Source organism: Ovis canadensis, chromosome 15, assembly GCF_042477335.2.
Source record: "Ovis canadensis isolate MfBH-ARS-UI-01 breed Bighorn chromosome 15, ARS-UI_OviCan_v2, whole genome shotgun sequence".
Classification (NCBI taxonomy): Eukaryota; Metazoa; Chordata; class Mammalia; order Artiodactyla; family Bovidae; genus Ovis; species Ovis canadensis.
In genome coordinates this window covers 65,393,553-65,412,172 of record NC_091259.1, presented here as the reverse complement: position 1 = coordinate 65,412,172, position 18,620 = coordinate 65,393,553, and the positions used below count along the sequence as shown (strand labels likewise).

At 41.8% G+C, this 18,620-nt stretch overlaps 1 protein-coding gene across 2 annotated transcripts in view; it reads left to right on the top strand.

Moving 5' to 3' along the window:
- The window catches only part of BDNF (brain derived neurotrophic factor), a 41,348-nt gene extending 34,057 nt beyond the window's left edge, over positions 1 to 7,291 (top strand). For both annotated transcript variants that reach the window (XM_069553844.1, XM_069553843.1), the window contains exon 2: positions 5,773 to 7,291. In XM_069553844.1, the coding sequence (XP_069409945.1) occupies positions 5,794 to 6,546 (753 nt within the window). In that variant the 5' untranslated portion in view covers positions 5,773 to 5,793 and the 3' untranslated portion in view covers positions 6,547 to 7,291. The remainder of the gene's footprint in view (positions 1 to 5,772) is intronic.
- Positions 7,292 to 18,620: the final 11,329 nt, after the last annotated feature.

Here is an 18,620-nt window from a genome sequence, read left to right as displayed (position 1 = left end):
TATATACAACCAGAGAAAACTGTGTCCACACTTTATAAGCTTCTTCTTTGACCACTTTTCATAGCACTGCCTCTCCTCCCTGCAGTTAAATATTTTAAATTTAAAAAATGTTTAGAACATATATCCTGATGGTAAAAATGTAGACAGTGAAACAGGTAACCTTTTATTAATAGCTGTATGATGTCTGACAGATTACTTGACCTCTCTGAACAGTAATTCTCTCATCTGTATAATGTGGATAATAACACCTGTTCTATCTCCTTGTGACAGTCAAATGATGATTGTGAATGTTCTGTAGTCTTTTAGACAAATAAAAGCTATTACTACAGCATGCTGTCATGGATATTCATCTGGTTGAATGTTTAAAACTTGTGAGTAAGGCTTAAAAGCAAACCTCATTTCTATTTCATTAAGTTTCTTTTTAGCCCTGTGCACTGTGTTTAATTTTTCAAGAATGGGGCTAAAAACAACTTGCCTAGCATTTTATACATGTGGTTGAGTTGATTGTTGTAAGGCTTGGAACAGAATTAGCAGCAATGAATTTTGTTGTATATAAATAGATATATAGACTAACAATCTACTTAGTAATTTTGCATAGCCTCTTTTATCTCCTGCATAATAAAGGCTCATCTGAAGAAACTGTCAGAGAAGAAAATTGTCATGGAAGTACTTACTTAGTCTTTTATGATTTCCTAATATGGTATATAGAATCACTCATTAAAGAGGTAAATAGAAGAAAGGACATTAAAAGACTGAAAGTTCTAATTTTTGCTATAATTATTATTACTGCCCCCTTTTCAAGTCTTCTCTTACAAACAGCTACACAGGAAGTAGTGTTTCTCTTAGAAACAGCTACACAGTTAGTGTGTTATAGTATTATTTGTAGTATTATTTGTTTTTTAAAATTATTTGTAGTATTTTTAGTAGTTGTAGTATTATTTGTTTTTAAAAATTATTTATAGTATTATTTGTTTCTCTTAGAAACAGCTACACAGTTAGTGTGTTATAGTATTATTTGTTTTTAAAAATTATTACTCAAGTAAAATTTTATCCTATTAGAGAAACTCCATGGCTGATAATTACCATCTATCAAATACTTTAGAGCTTATAATTTGGGATTAGCACAGCCTGTACTTGGCCTAATAATTTCGGTGAGTTCACTGGTACGTGCCATGTGGAAAGACTTCCTATGAAAATGATGTCAGAACTATGTTTTCTCATGATTTAATAAAATGGTCAGTAAGTTTGGCCTGAGTACCACTGTATTACTCAGCGTTAAGCATTATGGGGGAATCACCTACGATTCAGTGAGCTTATCATCCAACTGAAGACTGGCCATAATTAACAAACACTGTTAACAATTAACAAGTGAGTACGGAATGAAGTACGAAATGAGACGTCATGTGGAGTTTTAGAGGCAAAGAAGATCAGTGTGTGCTGGAGCAATTAGAGAAGGTGGCACGTGTGATTTGATGCTTGAAGTGGGTCATGAAGAATAAGCAAGATTTAGTCAGAGAAAAAAGAATTTGCCAGAAGAAAGGAACAAGTCACTTCCGGGTAATGATGTATATGGGACCCCAAGGACACTGGCTTGATCAGAGCAGAGGTGATGGAACACTGAGTAACATAAGAAAGTCAGCTAAGTGGGATGATGCCAGGTTTTGGAAGGTGTTGAATACCAAGTTAAAAAAAAGGATGGATTTGATCTGGTGAAATAAATAATCATTGCATGTCTTCATATAAGGGCCTAAGATGAGAGGTTAGTCAGACAGTGGTCATCAGAGTTAAGTGGAGCAGAAAGGATGTCCTGTACATTGAAGGGGATGAGAGGATTATAGTCAAAATAAGATGGTGAGGGCTGTGCTGAGATAGTGGCAGTGGGATGGAGAAAATAGGATGGACAGGAGACATATTTTAGAAAAATGAGCAGGATTTCTTCATTGACTGGATTTAAAGGCTCTGAAAGAAATACATTATCAGAATTGATTCCAAGATTTCTAACCTGCATCTTGGGTGGTCCAAAGTATCAAGAAACCATTGTCAGAAATAGAAGAGTTAGAAAGGAACATTGTTCCTACAGGAAGTATTGACCTGATAAGCCAGCAGGCAGGCAGCATTGTAGAAAGGTGGCGGGTTGGGGGGAGGGGGGGTTGGAGGGGTGTGCAGGGAGGGCTTTATCACCAGGTAGGTTAATTACTGAATGTCTCCCGATGTTCTGCTCTAAGGAAGGCCCATGTTTGGGCTCAGGGTGAAAGCCAAATTATATTTACTCAGATGCCATTTGTTCCCCTGAAGTACTTGCTTGTGGAACTGATGAGAAAGTCATATATGAAGTGCTAACTACTTTTATAAGCCAAAAGTTTTTAATAAAAAGACAAAATGAGACAAGTGAAAAGCAGTAACTTTACAGTGTCAGCTTCTTTAAGCTAAGTATAGAAAAAAGGATCATTTAAAGACTCACTATGATAGTGATAATAAAATAATTTTTCAACTGTATAGTTTAAGATATCTTAATACCTTGGGCCATTTTAAGCAGCAAGTTTGGGAAGTTAGTAAACATTTACTAAACTTACCCATTTTGTTAATTCTAAGATGCACATTTTCTTATTCATTTTTTTAAACATCTCTGAATTGGCTCGTGTCTTACAGTTAATGTCATTTTATTGTCACGGGCTGTGCAGCAGTTGCAACATAGTTGTCATTGCCTTAACCAGGTTATTTTGCTTAATTTTCGTTTTTACATATGCACAAAAGTTATCTGGAGAAGGCAATGGCACCCTACTCCAGTACTCTTGCCTGGAAAATGCCATGGACGGAGGGCCATGCCTGGTGGGCTCCAGTCCATGGGGTTGCTAAGAGTCGGACACGACTGAGCGACTTACTTTCACTTTTCACTTTCATGCATTGGAGAAGGCAATGGCAACCCACTTCAGTGTTCTTGCCTGGAGAATCCCAGGGACAGGGGAGCCTGGTGGGCTGCTGTCTATGGGGTCGCACAGAGTCAGACACGACTGAAGCGACTTAGCAGCAGCAGCAGCAAAAATTATCTATGATAAAATATGTCCAAATAAGTCTAAAAGAGCTCTTTTCCATTCTAAGTGGTAATGAAAGCAATAGTTTATCTGGCTGCATTTTTTTTGTATCCTAGTGGTACCTAAAATTATGTGTTTTATAAGGATGGTATCTTAGATTTCATGAAATATAGTATTAAAAGATAGCTCAGGGACTTTTCTGGTGGTTCAGTTGTTAAGACTCTACACTTTCATTTCAGGCGGCCCAGGTTCCATCCCTGACCAGAGAACTAGATCCCTTAAGCTGCAACAAGGACCTGGCACAGCCAAAATAAAATTCTTTTTAAAAAGGTAGCTCATCACAGCAAATCTCAGCCAGTATATAGAGGGCAGGAGTAAAATATTCTATATTTGTCTTTTTTCAGTGACCTGCATTTGAGGTGCCCCTTGGGTTGCTTTAATTTGGACAGGGAATGCTGGGAGAAAGGGTTTTCATTCAGTGTGTAAATACTGCCTGCCAGGAATAGAAATCTCCTTGGAGGATCCAGTTCTTTGATGGTGTAGAATCCAGAACCTTTCCAGAAGTTCAGGTATTAGCAGAATGGATATCTGTGTTTTTTCCAAACCATTGTGTCTGTGCCAATCTGAGACTGTGAACTCCAAGTAGCTCCAAGCATGCTTGCTATTTGCACAAAGCAAGAGTGAATCTGCAAGGAAATTGGTTGGTGTCTGGGGACGATAATTAAGTCTCAAAGAGGGCTTTCATGATATTCATTACCTCTGGTGGCTCAGAGGTTAAAGCGTCTGCCTGCAATGCAGGAGACCTGGGTTCGATCCCTGGGTCGGGAAGATCCCCTGGAGAAGGAAATGGCAACACACTCCAGTAATCTTGCCTGGATAGTCCCATGGACGGAGGAGCTTGGTGGGCTACAGTCCATGGGGTCACAAAGAGTCAGAGACGACTGAGCGACTGACCCCCCCATAGTAGTAGAAACTGTGATTTCAATAAAAGTAGAGGACAGACACCTTGGCTCCTTATGCCCAGAGTTTCAGTTCTTTCTGCAGCATGACCTACTGACTGGAGGTAGGTTACCTTCCCTGGCAAGTGACATTTCATGGGCAGACAGGCAGTCCCCTTTCCTACTGATTGACACAGTATAACAGCTATGGCACGTGAGTGTGTTTTTGTAAGTCCTTGCTCCAGAACTGAGGAGTAGGAATAAGTTAGAGTGTCCAGGTGTGGGGGGGGGGGGGGGAGGATGCTTCTCGTTACTACTCAGGGATGCGATGCCTCAGGTAAGTGACTCTGATGTCCTCCACCATCCGACGGTAACCTTGTGTCTGTAGGTATGTTCTCATTTCACTTGTTCGCTCATTCTAATTGGCTTCCCAGAGCATGCTTGTAAAGAGAGAGTCAAATTTAGAGTATAGCTACCCTCTGGCAAACAGGAAAAGATTAATTTTGTGGTGTGCTCTTAAGGGACTTCCCAGAAAACTTCAAAAGCCCAGAAAGAATCACCAGCTGCCTGTACCAAAATGTATACAATGCTCCTCGGCCTTTTAAAGGTACGATCAGCTCAGGGCTTGCGTGCATCCACACATGCACACAGGCCACATTCCAATAAAAAGAGAGGCTACGCTCTCTTAGATGGGTCTGCATATGAGCCAGAAAAGCAAGGGGCAAGGGGCCAGGGGAGTTAGTAGAGATGCACATGGATGCACATATGGCAGGCATTGGGAATTGCCTTCCAAGCTTTTCGATGCCTCCTTCTTCAGCTCTCTCTTAAGCAGACACATTGCTTTCATGATAGCAGCCCCAGGCATAGACGCATCATTAAAATCAACATGTAGCAAATGATTTCTGTTTGGGAATAAGCAAAACTTATATTCATTACGGCCACCCAAAGTGTAGTAAGGAAAATAAGTAGAAAGACACTAGAGCTTGACTTGGGAGCCCTGAGTTCTAACAGAAACTTTCTTCATGATGGGAGGCAAGTCCTCCGTGGCCTTTGGTTTTTTAACAGTAAAACTGGATGGCTTGATGAAATGATCTTTCTGGTTTTTTTTTTGGCCATGCCACACAGTTTTGGTCGATTTCCTGACCAGGGACTAAACTCAGGCCACAGCAGTGAAAGTGCCAAATCCTAACTACTAGACCACCAAGGAAGTCCCTCCTTCCTTCTAATGTATTATCTCCATGAGAGGAAAGAGTCAATGGGAAGACTCCTTGTAGCTCCCTGACTCGTTTTCTCATTCATGCCTGGATGGTCTATAGCTAGAAAGGCCCACCCCCCACAGGCCACTACTGGTCCCATCACACACTCCTGCCTTAGAGCCATGTTGCCAAGCTGAGGGGAAAGAATTACTATTGCCCCTGCAGTTGTTGCTTGGTAACATTTTTGATGTGTTTCTTGTGACAGCCTGAGCAGAGATCATTAAAAATTAAACTTACAAAGCTGCTCAAGTGGGAGGAAAAAACACTCAAAGCCATAGTTTTTTTCACTTGCTCAGGAGCCATCAAATTTAGGGTTTACATGCTCAACCTTGGGACCAGGGCTGCACAGCTCTGGTTTATATTAAAGCCTACTGCGCACACTACTGACATTAACCCGTGCCTGGTGCAGCTGCAAGTTTATCGCCAATACAGCAGAAACCTTGACCTTGCAGAAGGGCCTGGAATTACAGTCGGAGGGCTGCCTTGCATCCCAGCAAAAGAAAGCCCTAAACCGTCTTGTGTCCTGTCTCTGCTCTCTCCCTACAGTTCCACCAGGTGAGAAGAGTGATGACCATCCTTTTCCTTACTATGGTTATTTCATACTTCGGTTGCATGAAGGCTGCCCCCATGAAAGAAGCCAACCTCCGAGCACAAGGCAGCTTGGCCTACCCAGGTGTGCGGACCCATGGGACTCTGGAGAGCATGAATGGGCCCAAGGTGGGTTCAAGAGGCCTGACGTCCTCGTCGTCGTTGGCTGACACTTTTGAACACGTGATCGAAGAGCTGCTGGACGAGGACCAGAAAGTTCGGCCCAGCGAGGAAAACAATAAAGACGCGGACATGTACACGTCCCGGGTGATGCTCAGCAGTCAAGTGCCTTTGGAGCCCCCTCTCCTCTTCCTGCTCGAGGAATACAAAAATTACCTGGATGCCGCGAACATGTCCATGAGGGTCCGGCGCCACTCGGACCCCGCCCGCCGCGGGGAGCTGAGCGTGTGCGACAGCATCAGCGAGTGGGTGACCGCAGCGGATAAAAAGACCGCAGTGGACATGTCGGGCGGGACGGTCACGGTCCTTGAAAAAGTCCCCGTCTCGAAAGGCCAGCTGAAGCAGTACTTCTACGAGACCAAGTGCAATCCCATGGGTTACACGAAGGAGGGCTGCAGGGGCATAGACAAGAGGCATTGGAACTCCCAGTGCCGAACTACCCAGTCGTACGTGCGGGCCCTCACCATGGATAGCAAAAAGCGTATTGGCTGGCGGTTCATTCGGATAGACACTTCTTGTGTATGTACACTGACCATTAAGAGGGGAAGATAGTGGCTTTATGTTGTATAGATTATATTGAGACAAAAATGATCTATTTGTATATATACATAACAGGGTAAATTATTCAGTTAAGAAAAAAAATAATTTTATGAACTGCATGTATAAATGAAGTTTATACAGTACAGTGGTTCTACAATCTATTTATTGGACATTTCCATGACCAGAAGGGAAACAGTCATTTTTTTGCTCACAACTTTAAAAAGTCTGCTTTACATTCCTCAATGTTGTGGTTTGTTGCCGTTGCCAAGAATTGAAAAACGTTTAAAAAAAAAGTTTAAAAAATACTACTAATAAATTGCATGCTGCTTTAATTGTGAATTGATAACAAACTGTCCTCTTTCAGAAAACAGACAAAAAAAAAAAAAGAAAGAAAAAAAGTCTAACAAAAATTTGAACCAAAACATTCCGTTTACATTTTAGACAGTAAGTATCTTCGTTCTTGTTAGTACTCTATCTGTTTTACTGCTTTTAACTTCTGATAGCGTTGGAATTAAAACAATGTCAAGGTGCTGTTGTCATCGCTTTACTGGCTTAGGGGATCGGGGATGGGAGGGGTATATTTTTGTTTGTTTTGTGTTTATTTTTTGTTTGTTTTGTTTTTTAGTTCCCATAGGGTGTAGGGATGGGGAAAGAATTCCTTCCATCTATATTCTGGTTGATAAAAAGATTCATTTGTCTGTTGCAGAGATGTTGGCAGTATCAATCAGATGATTGGAAAGTGAATAAAATTATGACAAGTAAATGAAGTGCTCACTCCACTTCCCATGGCGCACCACTTAGGCGCCCACTCACCCTCTGGGCCTTGGTCGGTGGGTGGGGGTGTGGGGGGATCTTCTTCGGTCAGAAAGATCTTCATTTACTCTGAGCACATTCTTTCCCCCCCACCCCCTCTGGTCCCCTCCTTGTTTTGTTTTCTCTTAAGGGAGAAACACCAATTGCAAGCTCTGAAGTAGTTTACCACTGCTGCAAATGAGTAGACACGTTCTGTCACACCGTGGTACTCATAAGCCTAGAGAATAGTGATTTCTTTCTTTTCTTTCCTTCTTCTTCTTTTTTTTTTTTAGAGGAGAGAAAAAACAAGAACAAAAAACTCAAAAATGAAAATTCTTTTAGATGAGGGGTAAACATTTGGGTCAGTCATTATAAGGATTAAAAAAAAATCATGGTAAAGTTTAAAACTGCCTTGGAAGCAAAAGGTAGAGTTCTATACAGACCCAGAAACACCTAGATATAGAGCAGGAGTCCACACTGCCAGTGAAATGAGACTAAACAGCCATCTGGAGGCTGTGTGGAGCGGATGTATCCTTTCCAGGTGGTGCAGGAAAGATTTCTGAGTGGTCATGCTGAGGTCTAGGTGGGGGTGGGGAAGGGGACTTGAGACATTCCAGAAGGGAGACCTCTAAAGGACTCATCAGGGGTGGCTCTGGCATGACACATGTCAAGTTGCTTGGACCTCGAGCTTTAAGTGCCTACATTATCTAACAGTGCTAAGAGGTTCTCGCTGGAGGACCCCGCTCAAGCTGATTATACCCTCCGCCCCTGAATAATTTTGCATGAAGCTGTATTAGCCCAGAGCATTTTTGGAACCACATGGGTGGCATTGTGATCATGAAATGGATTCAATGAGTTGGGAGATGTTTGCTACATGAACATTGATTGCTTTGAAATTAGACATGAGGAAACCAGGGTTTTGTCTTTTGAGAACTTCAGTAAAGGGGAAGGAAAAACAGGAAAAGGTCCCCCCAAAACTCAGGTTGGATGACCACAGTTACCAATAGAAAATCTTGTCCAGGGACAAGACTTTGGAACAGTGTCTACCCATCCAAGATACCAAAGGCTTAAAGGCACCTTGCTCGGTGGGAGAGACCAGGACAAGCTGACAAAATGTTGCTCCCTGGTGAAATGATGCTCCCCACCTCCTGACCATCCTGTCTGTTCATGGAGAGGGTCCCTACCTTCCCTCTGCCATCTTGGGTTAGGAGAAATCGAGTTGGGAGCTGGAATAGTGGTCCTGGTCAAAAGGGATCTCAATGACAATTAGTGCTAAGGCCCATTTAGCCCATCGTGTAAACTTGAAAATCTCCTGGGCCCGTTCTGGAGAATCAGAAAGCCTCAAGAAATTTGCTGCATCTTAGGGTAAGGGATAAACAAAAGAGGCTGTCTACCACAACCCAGGGAGTGAAGATACCATCAGCAAATAATGTGTAACTTGTTCAGTCTTTCATTTAGAACAAGCCTATCTTTTATTGTACCATCCAAATACCTGTCTTTAAAAGAAGGGATAACTTTATGTAGTATAGGTATGTTTTGTGCTGTTTGAAATTATTATCTTTGTAATTATCTTTAACTTGTAATGAATTCTCAAAATATCTGCTGTCAATTTTTCCCAGCCTCCTTTCGAGGGACAAAATTCTAAAACCAGAAAGAAGTCCCCATCACAGTTTTAAAGTGTATTGCAAAGGCCGAATCTGTGGCCAAGTAGGAGACATTTCAGCAACCATGTGGTCAGTGGCCGTCTCTTACTCAACAACCTACATCACAGTCACATGCTTGGTGGTTTACATTGACCTAAGGTTGATTTTGTTCAAATCTTTCTCTGTTGCTGTTCATTTGTGTTCCGTTTTGTTTGGTTTTGTTTTTTTTAAAAGTCTTGCTGTGGTCTCTTTGTGGCAGAAGTGTTTCATGCATGGCAGCAGGCCTGTTGCTTTTTTTATGGTGATTCCCATTGACAATGTAAGTAAATGTCTGTGGCCTTGTTCTCTCTATGGTAAAGATATTATTCACCATGTAAAACAAACCAACAAAAAAATATTTATTGTATTTTAGTATATTTATATAATTATGTTCTTGAAAAAAATTGGCATTAAAACTTAATCGCATCAGAAGCCTATTGTAAATACAAGTTCTATTTAAGTGTACTAATTAACATATAATATATGTTTTAAATATAGAATTTTTAATGTTTTTAAATATATTTTCAAAGTACATAAAATCTGGGGGTTCTGGGTTTTTTTCTCTTTACTGTAAAACAAACATGAAAACGTGTTTTGTTAAATACGTGTGTTCCTTGCCTTAAGATCAACCTGACGAGTTTCAGCAATTGCACAGCCCTCCAGAAAGGTTGCTTATTTCAAAGCATGGGAGGCCAATCCTGCAGTCTGCAAGCTTTCAGGAAGCTCTAGGATTGGGCCTGTCTTCCACAGTGGAAGACGGGGGAGTGTCATTTTCTAGGACACTTGAAAGTTTTCCCCTTTGAAGTGATATACTTTCATCAAATACCAAGCCATGTATCCTAGCAACACCAGGATCCATGAATCAGGGCTGGCTGCCTCTATTTGATTATAAAATAACTGTTTAAAAAAATCAAAGTAGGTTTACTTAGGGATAATGAGGATAAATTGGCCCAAATTTAGAAAGTCAGTGACTGAAAAAAAAACATAGAAATTCAATATTTAGAGGCAGGTCATGTACCCTTGGTTTAGAAATGGTGCCATTTGCATTATGTGCTCACATCCATTGCACTGATTTAATTTTTCTACGTGGAACACGCCGATTTTATATCACAGTACCCACAGTCTAACAGATTGCTAGGATTTCTAAAAAGATTTTGCCTCATTCATGGCTGCCAAGCCACTGGGTAATTTAGTTAAAGTGTTTAAAGTTATCACTAAATCTTAGGGAAATAAATGGAAGGATTTTACATGAGAGAAAGGGCCATTAAGGGAAAAAAGCATCTGTTCCTACTCTTTAGACTCCCCGTTTGAACACTGACAACCCACCCCAGAACGTGGTGAACTATATCTGTGCAATGTATCATTTCTATTTCAAACATATACACACATGGTTTCCTCTTGTATTGTCTTATAAATAAGGATCAAGGAAGTCATAACAAACAGACCTGTGGATTTGGAGGAGGCAGATCCAAAGACAGAATTCCTCAATCCTAAAGGGTCCAGCGAGTTTGCAAAATACTCTTAATTCTAGAAGTCGCAACAGCCAATCAAGACAGGAGCCCAGCCATGGAATTAGAACTTAGGGAAACTTTGAATCTTGAGTAAAATGAAGTGAGAATTCAATGTGACATTCAAACTCTTTAAAGTTAAAGGAGTTTGGTAAACATGATGGGAAGTTTTCATCAGAAGAAGAGGTCCAAGGAACAAACAAACAACGAAAGATCAAAATTATCCAACTTGAACATAACAGGAGTAGTCAGTAGGTACTCAAGTCACTGAATAAGAAGATAAACCTCTTTCATCATGAAGATGCCTGGAAATAACCCAGACCATTGTTATTGTTTATCGCCTTATTGATAAGCCTCTCTGGTCATAAGCAGTGTCCATGAAGTCTTTTATTAGCTGTACTGATTCTGAATACTGAATTCTGTCACAGTTCTGAGTTAGAATCTGAATTATTAGCATGGATCAGTGTTAAGTTTTCCCTGGTTCAGTGGTTATTAGACTCTGGATAAAATGTCAACACCTTATGAACTGTAACAGAAGCCTTCATGCCTGGCCTCAGCTCAGCCAGTACCCCAGCACCGTTAGGACTCAGGCTTAATTAAAACATACATGTCTTCTCCATGTTCATCAAGCCTGTCCTGTAAGTCAGCTAAAGTGGAAGTGGCTGCATGTTTTGGTAAGCCATGGTTAAATAAAGGAGGTTGATAACTCGGATAAGAAGCAACTTACGTACATAATGTAGGTAGATAAATTATTTAGCTTGGAAACAGTGATCCACAGATTCGCTCTAACCTTAAAATGTTGAACAGCAAAATTAGTGATGGAATCTGGGCTTTTTCTTTTTTAAGCTGTGGGTTGTTTTAACTTGTTTTAAAGATTAGGTGGTTGGTTTGGGGGAGAAATAATTGGGAAACTGACTGCTGTTGGTTACAATAAGCTAACTGGTGGTTGGGGCTATGAACTCCCCACCTAAGAACCAAACTCTGGCTAGAGTAGATGCAGCCATTCCAAACCAGCCAGCCTTTATGTACCTTTCAGCTAATAAATGCCTGACCCACACCTCATCCCTTGTTCCTTCAGTTCTAGCCGCTTTTCGATTTGTGAGTAGATGCAGTAAATTGCCTGAAGAATATGTTTAAGTACTACAAAAATATGTGGCCTTACCCATGATGTTCCTCATTAAGAAAAAAAGCCATTTATGTGGCTCTATAGGATTTCCATAGGCCTTTACCTCAATCCCTCAAATTATTTGCTAGGCACAAAATCCTAGATCAGGAGCTGTGCAGCCTGACATGTGCTTTTCTGACAATCCTGTGTGCTTAGTAGTGTCAGCAGCATAGACTTGTAAAAGCTGGTCTTCCAGTTCATTAAATCTTATCCCACCCATCACACACATGCAAAATAAACAAATAGGACCTTTGCATTCATTGTCTATTTAACTGTGAGCTGCTAATTTTTGTATCTGGCAAAACAAAAGTACTGCTCCTTTGCAAAAATAAGCCCTTCTGTCTTAAACACCGCAAACAGAACACTGTAGTTAATGACAGGGTATTAATAATCATAAGCCTGTAAGTGACAAGAAAAAAATGTTGGTTGAAAGACTGAGCTTGGGGTACATGTTCTGCACTTAGAAATCATCACAAGGATGCTTCTGCAGCATTGCATTGTGGTGCTGTATGCTGTTCAGATGGTTCCTTAGGAACCAGGAGCTGGTCTGCATAGAATGGCTGAACTCAGGGGAAATATTTCTGTCCAGCTCAAGTGCTCATATTTTGGAAAAATCCATATCACGTACTGAGGTACACAGTCAAATTAATTTAGTCTACAGTCTCAATTGAACCTTAACATTAAAAAATAATCACAATCGTTTCTAAACCCTAATTTGGTGCTTAGCGACAGGGGAAAAGCGAAAGACACAAAACAAAATAAAAACCCTCAGACAGTAAAGAGTCTGCCTGCAATGCAGGAGACCCGAATTTGATCCCTGGGTTGGGGACATCCCCTGGAAAAGGGCATGGCAACACATTCCAGTGTTCTTGCTTGGAGAGTCCCATGGACAGAGGAGTCTGGCGGGCTCTTCTGTCCCAGAGTCGGACACTACTGAGCGACGAACATCAGAGATCTTCTTCAAAAAGTACCGAGATGTGTTTACCTGAAGATCGTTCTACCTGTTGTAAAGTCACTCGGTCGCCCCACTCTCTGCAATCCTATCTGTATGTGCCTCTCATTCAACTAAGCAATGGTTCTCAAGGTGCGCTGTTCAAACAGCAGCAGCAGCAGCACCCCCAGAGACTTGTTAGAAATGCACGTTCTCAGGCCCTACCCTAGACTTACTGAATCAGATGCTCTAGGGGCAGGGCCAGATCAGAGTTTTTAACAAGCTCTCCAGGCAATGCTCATGCATCCCTGGCCTGAAGGGAGTAAACACCCTGCTACATATGCTAGACAATAAGAAGACTCCACAGCCCGAGAAGTTGGAACTGTGAGTTTCAATCCCAGCCACACCTCGACCTCTTTCCAGGGCCCTGAAAACATCATTCAAACCATCTAGATTGTCGTTTCCTAAAAAACACCAGAGCAATGGCTGCTCCCAGGTGGAGCAGCGTTCAGTGATGGGAGATGGCAATGTTGATTTAAAAATCGAGCATGGAAATAACTGCTGGGAAAGCTCACTGCAGCTGACAGTCAATATTTTTTTTTTCCTTTTTTTCCCAAAGCTATAGCAACAGTGGATTCAGGACCCAGAGCATGTAGTCGTTTGTAACACATTTGGAGTGACTGTGAGAAATGAGAAGCAACATACAGCAAATTAATAAGAAAAAGATTATTCCATCTGGGGAGCTGGTCTCTGCATCTGCCAACACAGCCCTCTCTTTGCAAAACAGAGCTATATTGGTCACAAATTAAATAAGCTTTCTGAATTAATCAGCTATTAACGTCCAGCTGAAGAGTCCTAGGTTCACCCCTCCAGAATGACCAGATTGCAAATGCAAAGGGCTTCTCCAGTCTCCGTGGCAAACCTTTTCCTAATCGTAGGAACTATTTCTGGAAAGGAGGACAGGAGAATAATGTATTCTCACCCTCACCCCATCTGTGTGCGTGTGTCTGTGTGTGCATATTCCTGCACATTTAAGACACTGCAAACTGCATTTGAAGAGTCTCCGTTTATGGGCTGGGGTGGAGGGTGTCCACATAGGTATGTTACCTATTTATTAAACAACATGGAAACCTGAGCACTGACAGCCTACCTTAGGAGCCAGGAATCCTTGTAGTTCAGTCTTTAACTAGAATGGCCAAAGCCATTTCTGATCTCTGAACCTTCAAGCCCTCATCCGTTGCAGGAAGAGACTGAATTGGATGGTCTTGGAGGTAAATTCCACCCTGAGTCTATCATTCTGACCTGGGTTCAATCCCTGGGTCAAAAAGATCCCCTGGAGAAGGAAATGGCAACCCATTCCAGTATTCTTACCTGGAGAACCCATGGACAGAGGAGCCTGGTGGGCTACAGGCTATGGGGTTGCAAGAGTCAGACACGACTGAGCGAGCACACAGCGCAGAATGTGTCATGAAATTGAAATCAGGAGGCCCTGTCAAAATAAGAGTTGAGGAAGTGGGGGAGATGCCCCCGGAAGTTTTCCCTTCACACACAACTATGAAACTGTTACCAACTCTTTGACAATTGGGCAGGAAATTCCTTGGCAAAGATACCCATATATTCTTCAAGGTGCAAACATTTTCTGCCTGGCTCTAAACTTGCTTTCAAAGCCAGACAATGATATGTGCCTATGTTGTATGTCACTCCATGGCGGAAATGGTTCCTGGGAAAGAGAGATCTGGTGTGTTTTGCTGAATTATGGTCAGGAAACCCCGGACCAAACTGCAGGATTTGCATCCTGTGAAGTCAGGATGCAAAAACCTCCAAAACAGAAGAGACTTGCCTTTTGATTCCTTTGGGTTTATAACTTCACCAAGGTCATGCAGCTCTCAACCTGCTTCTCCCCCCAGCACTCTAGGTATAGCCTCTTTCTGGAGACAATGGCATTGAAAATAAGGGTGTCACATGATAAATCATGGCAACACCACACCCAATAGGCTTGTTCACAGCAAACTTTTAGGGAAGGTCAGTCTGAAAAGAACTTTGGCCTGCTTAGGAGACAAACTTCTCTAGATAGGCAAGAATCTGGAATTCCTTGTCTAGTCTCCCAACTTTGGCTTATTCCTGGCCCAGAACCCTTTGGGCCTGAATCTCTGAAAACCTACATTTTCTTTCTAGTTCCCATGTATGTCTGCTCCCAGTTCATGCTGATTTTCCCTTCTTGGTGACCTCAGGACACCATTTATCCTGAGATCCAACTTATCACCCCATCAGAGCACAGGACTGTGGATTTTGAAGCCTGAGGGCAGGGTTCTGAATTTCAGCTCTGATACTAGAGCTGTGTGTCGGTGGGCAAGTTACTTAACTTCTCTGTGTCCCAATTTCCTCACTTGGAAAGGACAGGTAAAAAATACTATTACTTACTTCATAGGATTTTGTGAAAATCAAATAGGTCAATACACGTGAAACCCTTAAGAAAAATGATAGACCCATGGAAAAGTCTCAAATTCTATTGACTGCAGATAAGCTGGGCTCATCTAGACCAGATATTAGACTGTTCTCTAATATTCTCTGACCCCTAGAGGGTATCCTATTTCATCTGTGTTTCATTAGCATCTAAGACCACTTTGTCTTTTCTGGAAGACTCAGGAAGGCAACTCTAGTGTAGCCCCTTGCAACATTCCTTGACAATTAAACTGTGGCCAATACTCACACTTAGGCAAATGGAGAAGGAGATGTACTACAGTCAAAGATATCTTTCTAGACTGTACGTTGGAAATTATCCTTTAAGTGTCCATCCCAATTGAATGGAAAAAATGGAAGCCAGGGTAAAATGGATGAACTCACAGAGTCATCCTTGGAAAGAGATACAAGGTGCCAGAGCCACACTTATAACAATAGCCACTTCCCATCAGGAAGATCCCACCTCATCGTTCAGCTGCAGGTCATCCAGCCCTTCACACAGTAAGAATGATTCGTGCTGACTGTTAGCAGGCAACATTCAAGGCGCCTTATGAAGACGTGCTCACTTAAGAGTCCATAGACTAGATGGTTGGATTAAGTCTCCCATTTTAGAGATGAAGACACAGGGTAGAGAGTTCAGTGAAGTTGCCAAAGTCACTAGTGAGTAGCCGAGCATGGTCTGGGATCCAGACAGTCTTGGTCTGGAGCCAGTCTGTTAACTCCTGCAGAATTTAATAGAAGCCATGTAAGGGCAAATATGGAAACAAGAGAAATGGAACTAGCTACTTATTTCAGAAGAGTTGGACCTCCATCAAACAGGTGGAGCACTAGTGATGCTTATAGTTTTTAGCTTTTGAAAGAACACTGGCTTGCTCTTTTAAGGGTTAAATGCCAAGAGGCTCATATTGGCTGGTGTCCCTTCCAGAAGTGGACACACTCTAGTCTGTGCTGAACAACATGAGGGCACGGTTTCTAGAACTCTGTGCCAGCTGAAAATGAGACACCTATCACCCCTCCCATCTCATAGCAGCTCAGAAGGGCTTCCTGTGAGTGGCCAGGACTGAGTAGACAGGCACAGTGTTCTAGAACCACTTACTAAACTTAGGAATGCCCAGTCCTTCTAGGTTAAAACTTTATAAAGTTGTTTTGTGTTTGGGCTTGGTGGAGGAGAGAAAAGGTGGTGATCCAGGCCCTGCTGGGTTGGCATCAGGAGAGGGCCTATGTCCCCTATTCATCCATGTTGTCCTAGCAGAGTTTAGGTGTTACGCTCTGTGACCTTAAGTGGAACAGAACTGACGCAGGAGATGAACTCAGTTTGCTGTTCAGATTTCCTCAGTTTCTCAAGAACAGATCCAATAGGTGATGGGACCCATCAGGCAGCAAAGTCAACATGCCGAGGATTGGATATGCCCATCAGGTTGGAGCAGAATTGGGGCATGAAAGGACAAAGCATCTTCTACAGATGTGTTCACAGAGAGTGAATTCCATGGGCTTCAGACAGGTGATCTATATGGGAGAAGCCCAGAAAGAAGTGATCCAGGCCCTGCTTGATTGAACATGGGAAAGAGTTTGACATTCACAATAATTTACATCATTCTTTTGTACCAGATGCCAGGCTAGGTCCTTTGCATGCTATCTGAAATACTTGTCAACTGTGTGATACATATAATTTTAGAGACAAGAAAACTGACAATAGATAGCCTACATAACTTGCCCAAGGTCACACAGTTAGTAAATGATAAAGTCAGATTTGAAGCCTCATCTATAAAATCTCAGGGTCCCATTTTTTTCAAATCAGCATTGTTTCCTTTCGGTGTTCATATGCTACCTACAAGTTGCTGCTGCCTCTGTGTTAATCTCTTGGCATTCTCATTATGACCCTGGCATTTTTCTCCCCACCTAGATTTATTAAAGTATAACTGACATGTAACATTGTATAAATTAAGTACAATGTGTACCTTTGATACACTTATATATTACAAAATGATAACCACCATAATGTTAGCTAACACCTGCATCACAACACATAATTACTGTTCTTTTTTGTGGTAGAACTATTAAAGATCTATTCTCTTAGCAACTTTCAAGTACACAATAAAGTATTATTAACTATAATCACCATGCTATAATTCAGTAGTTCAGTCGCTCAGTCGTGTCTGACTCTTTGCGACCCCATGAATCACAGCATGCCAGGCCTCCCTGTCCATCACCAACTCCCAGAGTTCACTTGGACTCACATCCATCCAGTCAGTGATGCCATCCAGCCATCTCATCCTCTGTCGTCCCCTTCTCCTCCTGCCCCCAATCCCTCCCAGCATCAGAGTCTTTTCCAATGAGTCAACTCTTCTCATGAGGTGGCCAAAGTACTGGAGTTTCAGCTTTGGCATCATTCCCTCCAAAGAAATCCCAGGGTTGATCTCCTTCAGAATGGACTGGTTGGATCTCCTTGCAGTCCAAGGGACTCTCAAGAGTCTTCTCCAACACCGCAGTTCAAAAGCATCAATTCTTCGGCGTATACATTAGTGTCCCCAAAACATATTCCTTCTAATAGTTGCAGGTTGTATCTTTTGCCTCGACCCTCAACCCCTGGTAGCCATCATCTAGTCTCTATTTTTATAAGTTCAGTTTTTAATTTTTGTTTATTGTGTAATTGATTTACAGTGTTGTGTTAATTTCTGCTATAGGGCAAAGCGATTCAGTTGTCTATATTCTTTTATAAAAGAATATAAAATGCACATGTACACATTCTTTTCATATTCTTGTCTATTATGGTTTATCATAGAATATTGAATACAGTTCCATGTGCTATACGCTTGCTGTTTATCCATTTTATATATAAACGCTTACATCTGCAAACCCCAGCCTCCCAGTCCCTCCCTTCCCCAACTCCCTCCTCCTTAGCGACCACAAGTCTGTCCTCCATGTCTGTGAGTCTCTTTCTGTCCCATAGATAAGTTCATTCGTGCCATATTTGAGAGTCCACGTATACTTGCTATCATATGGTATTTGTCTTTCTCTTTCTGATTTACTTCAGTTTGTATGGTGATCTCTAGTTGCATCCGTGTTGCTGCAAATGGCATTATTTCATTCTTTTTACAGCTTAGCAGTATTCCATTGTATATATGCACCGCATCTGCTTTATCCATTCATCTGTTGGTGGACATTGAGGTTGCTTCTATGTCTTGACTTTGTAAATAGTGCTGCAATGAACATTGGGGTGCATGTGTCTTTTTGAATTAGCGGTTTTTTCTGGACATAGGTCCAGGAGTGGGATTGTTGGATCATGTGGCAATTCTATTTTTAGTTTTTTGAGGAACCTCCATACTATTTTCCATAGTGGCTGTACCAACTTACATTCCCACCACAGTGTAGAAAAGTCAAAGTGAAAGTCACTCCATCATGTCTGACTCTTGTGACGCCATGGACTGTAGCCTGCCAGGCTCCTCTGTCTATGGAATTTTCCAGGCAACAGTACTGGAGTGGATTGCCATTTCCTACTCCAAACAGTGTAGAAAGGTTTCCTTTTATCTATACCCTCTCTCATCTGT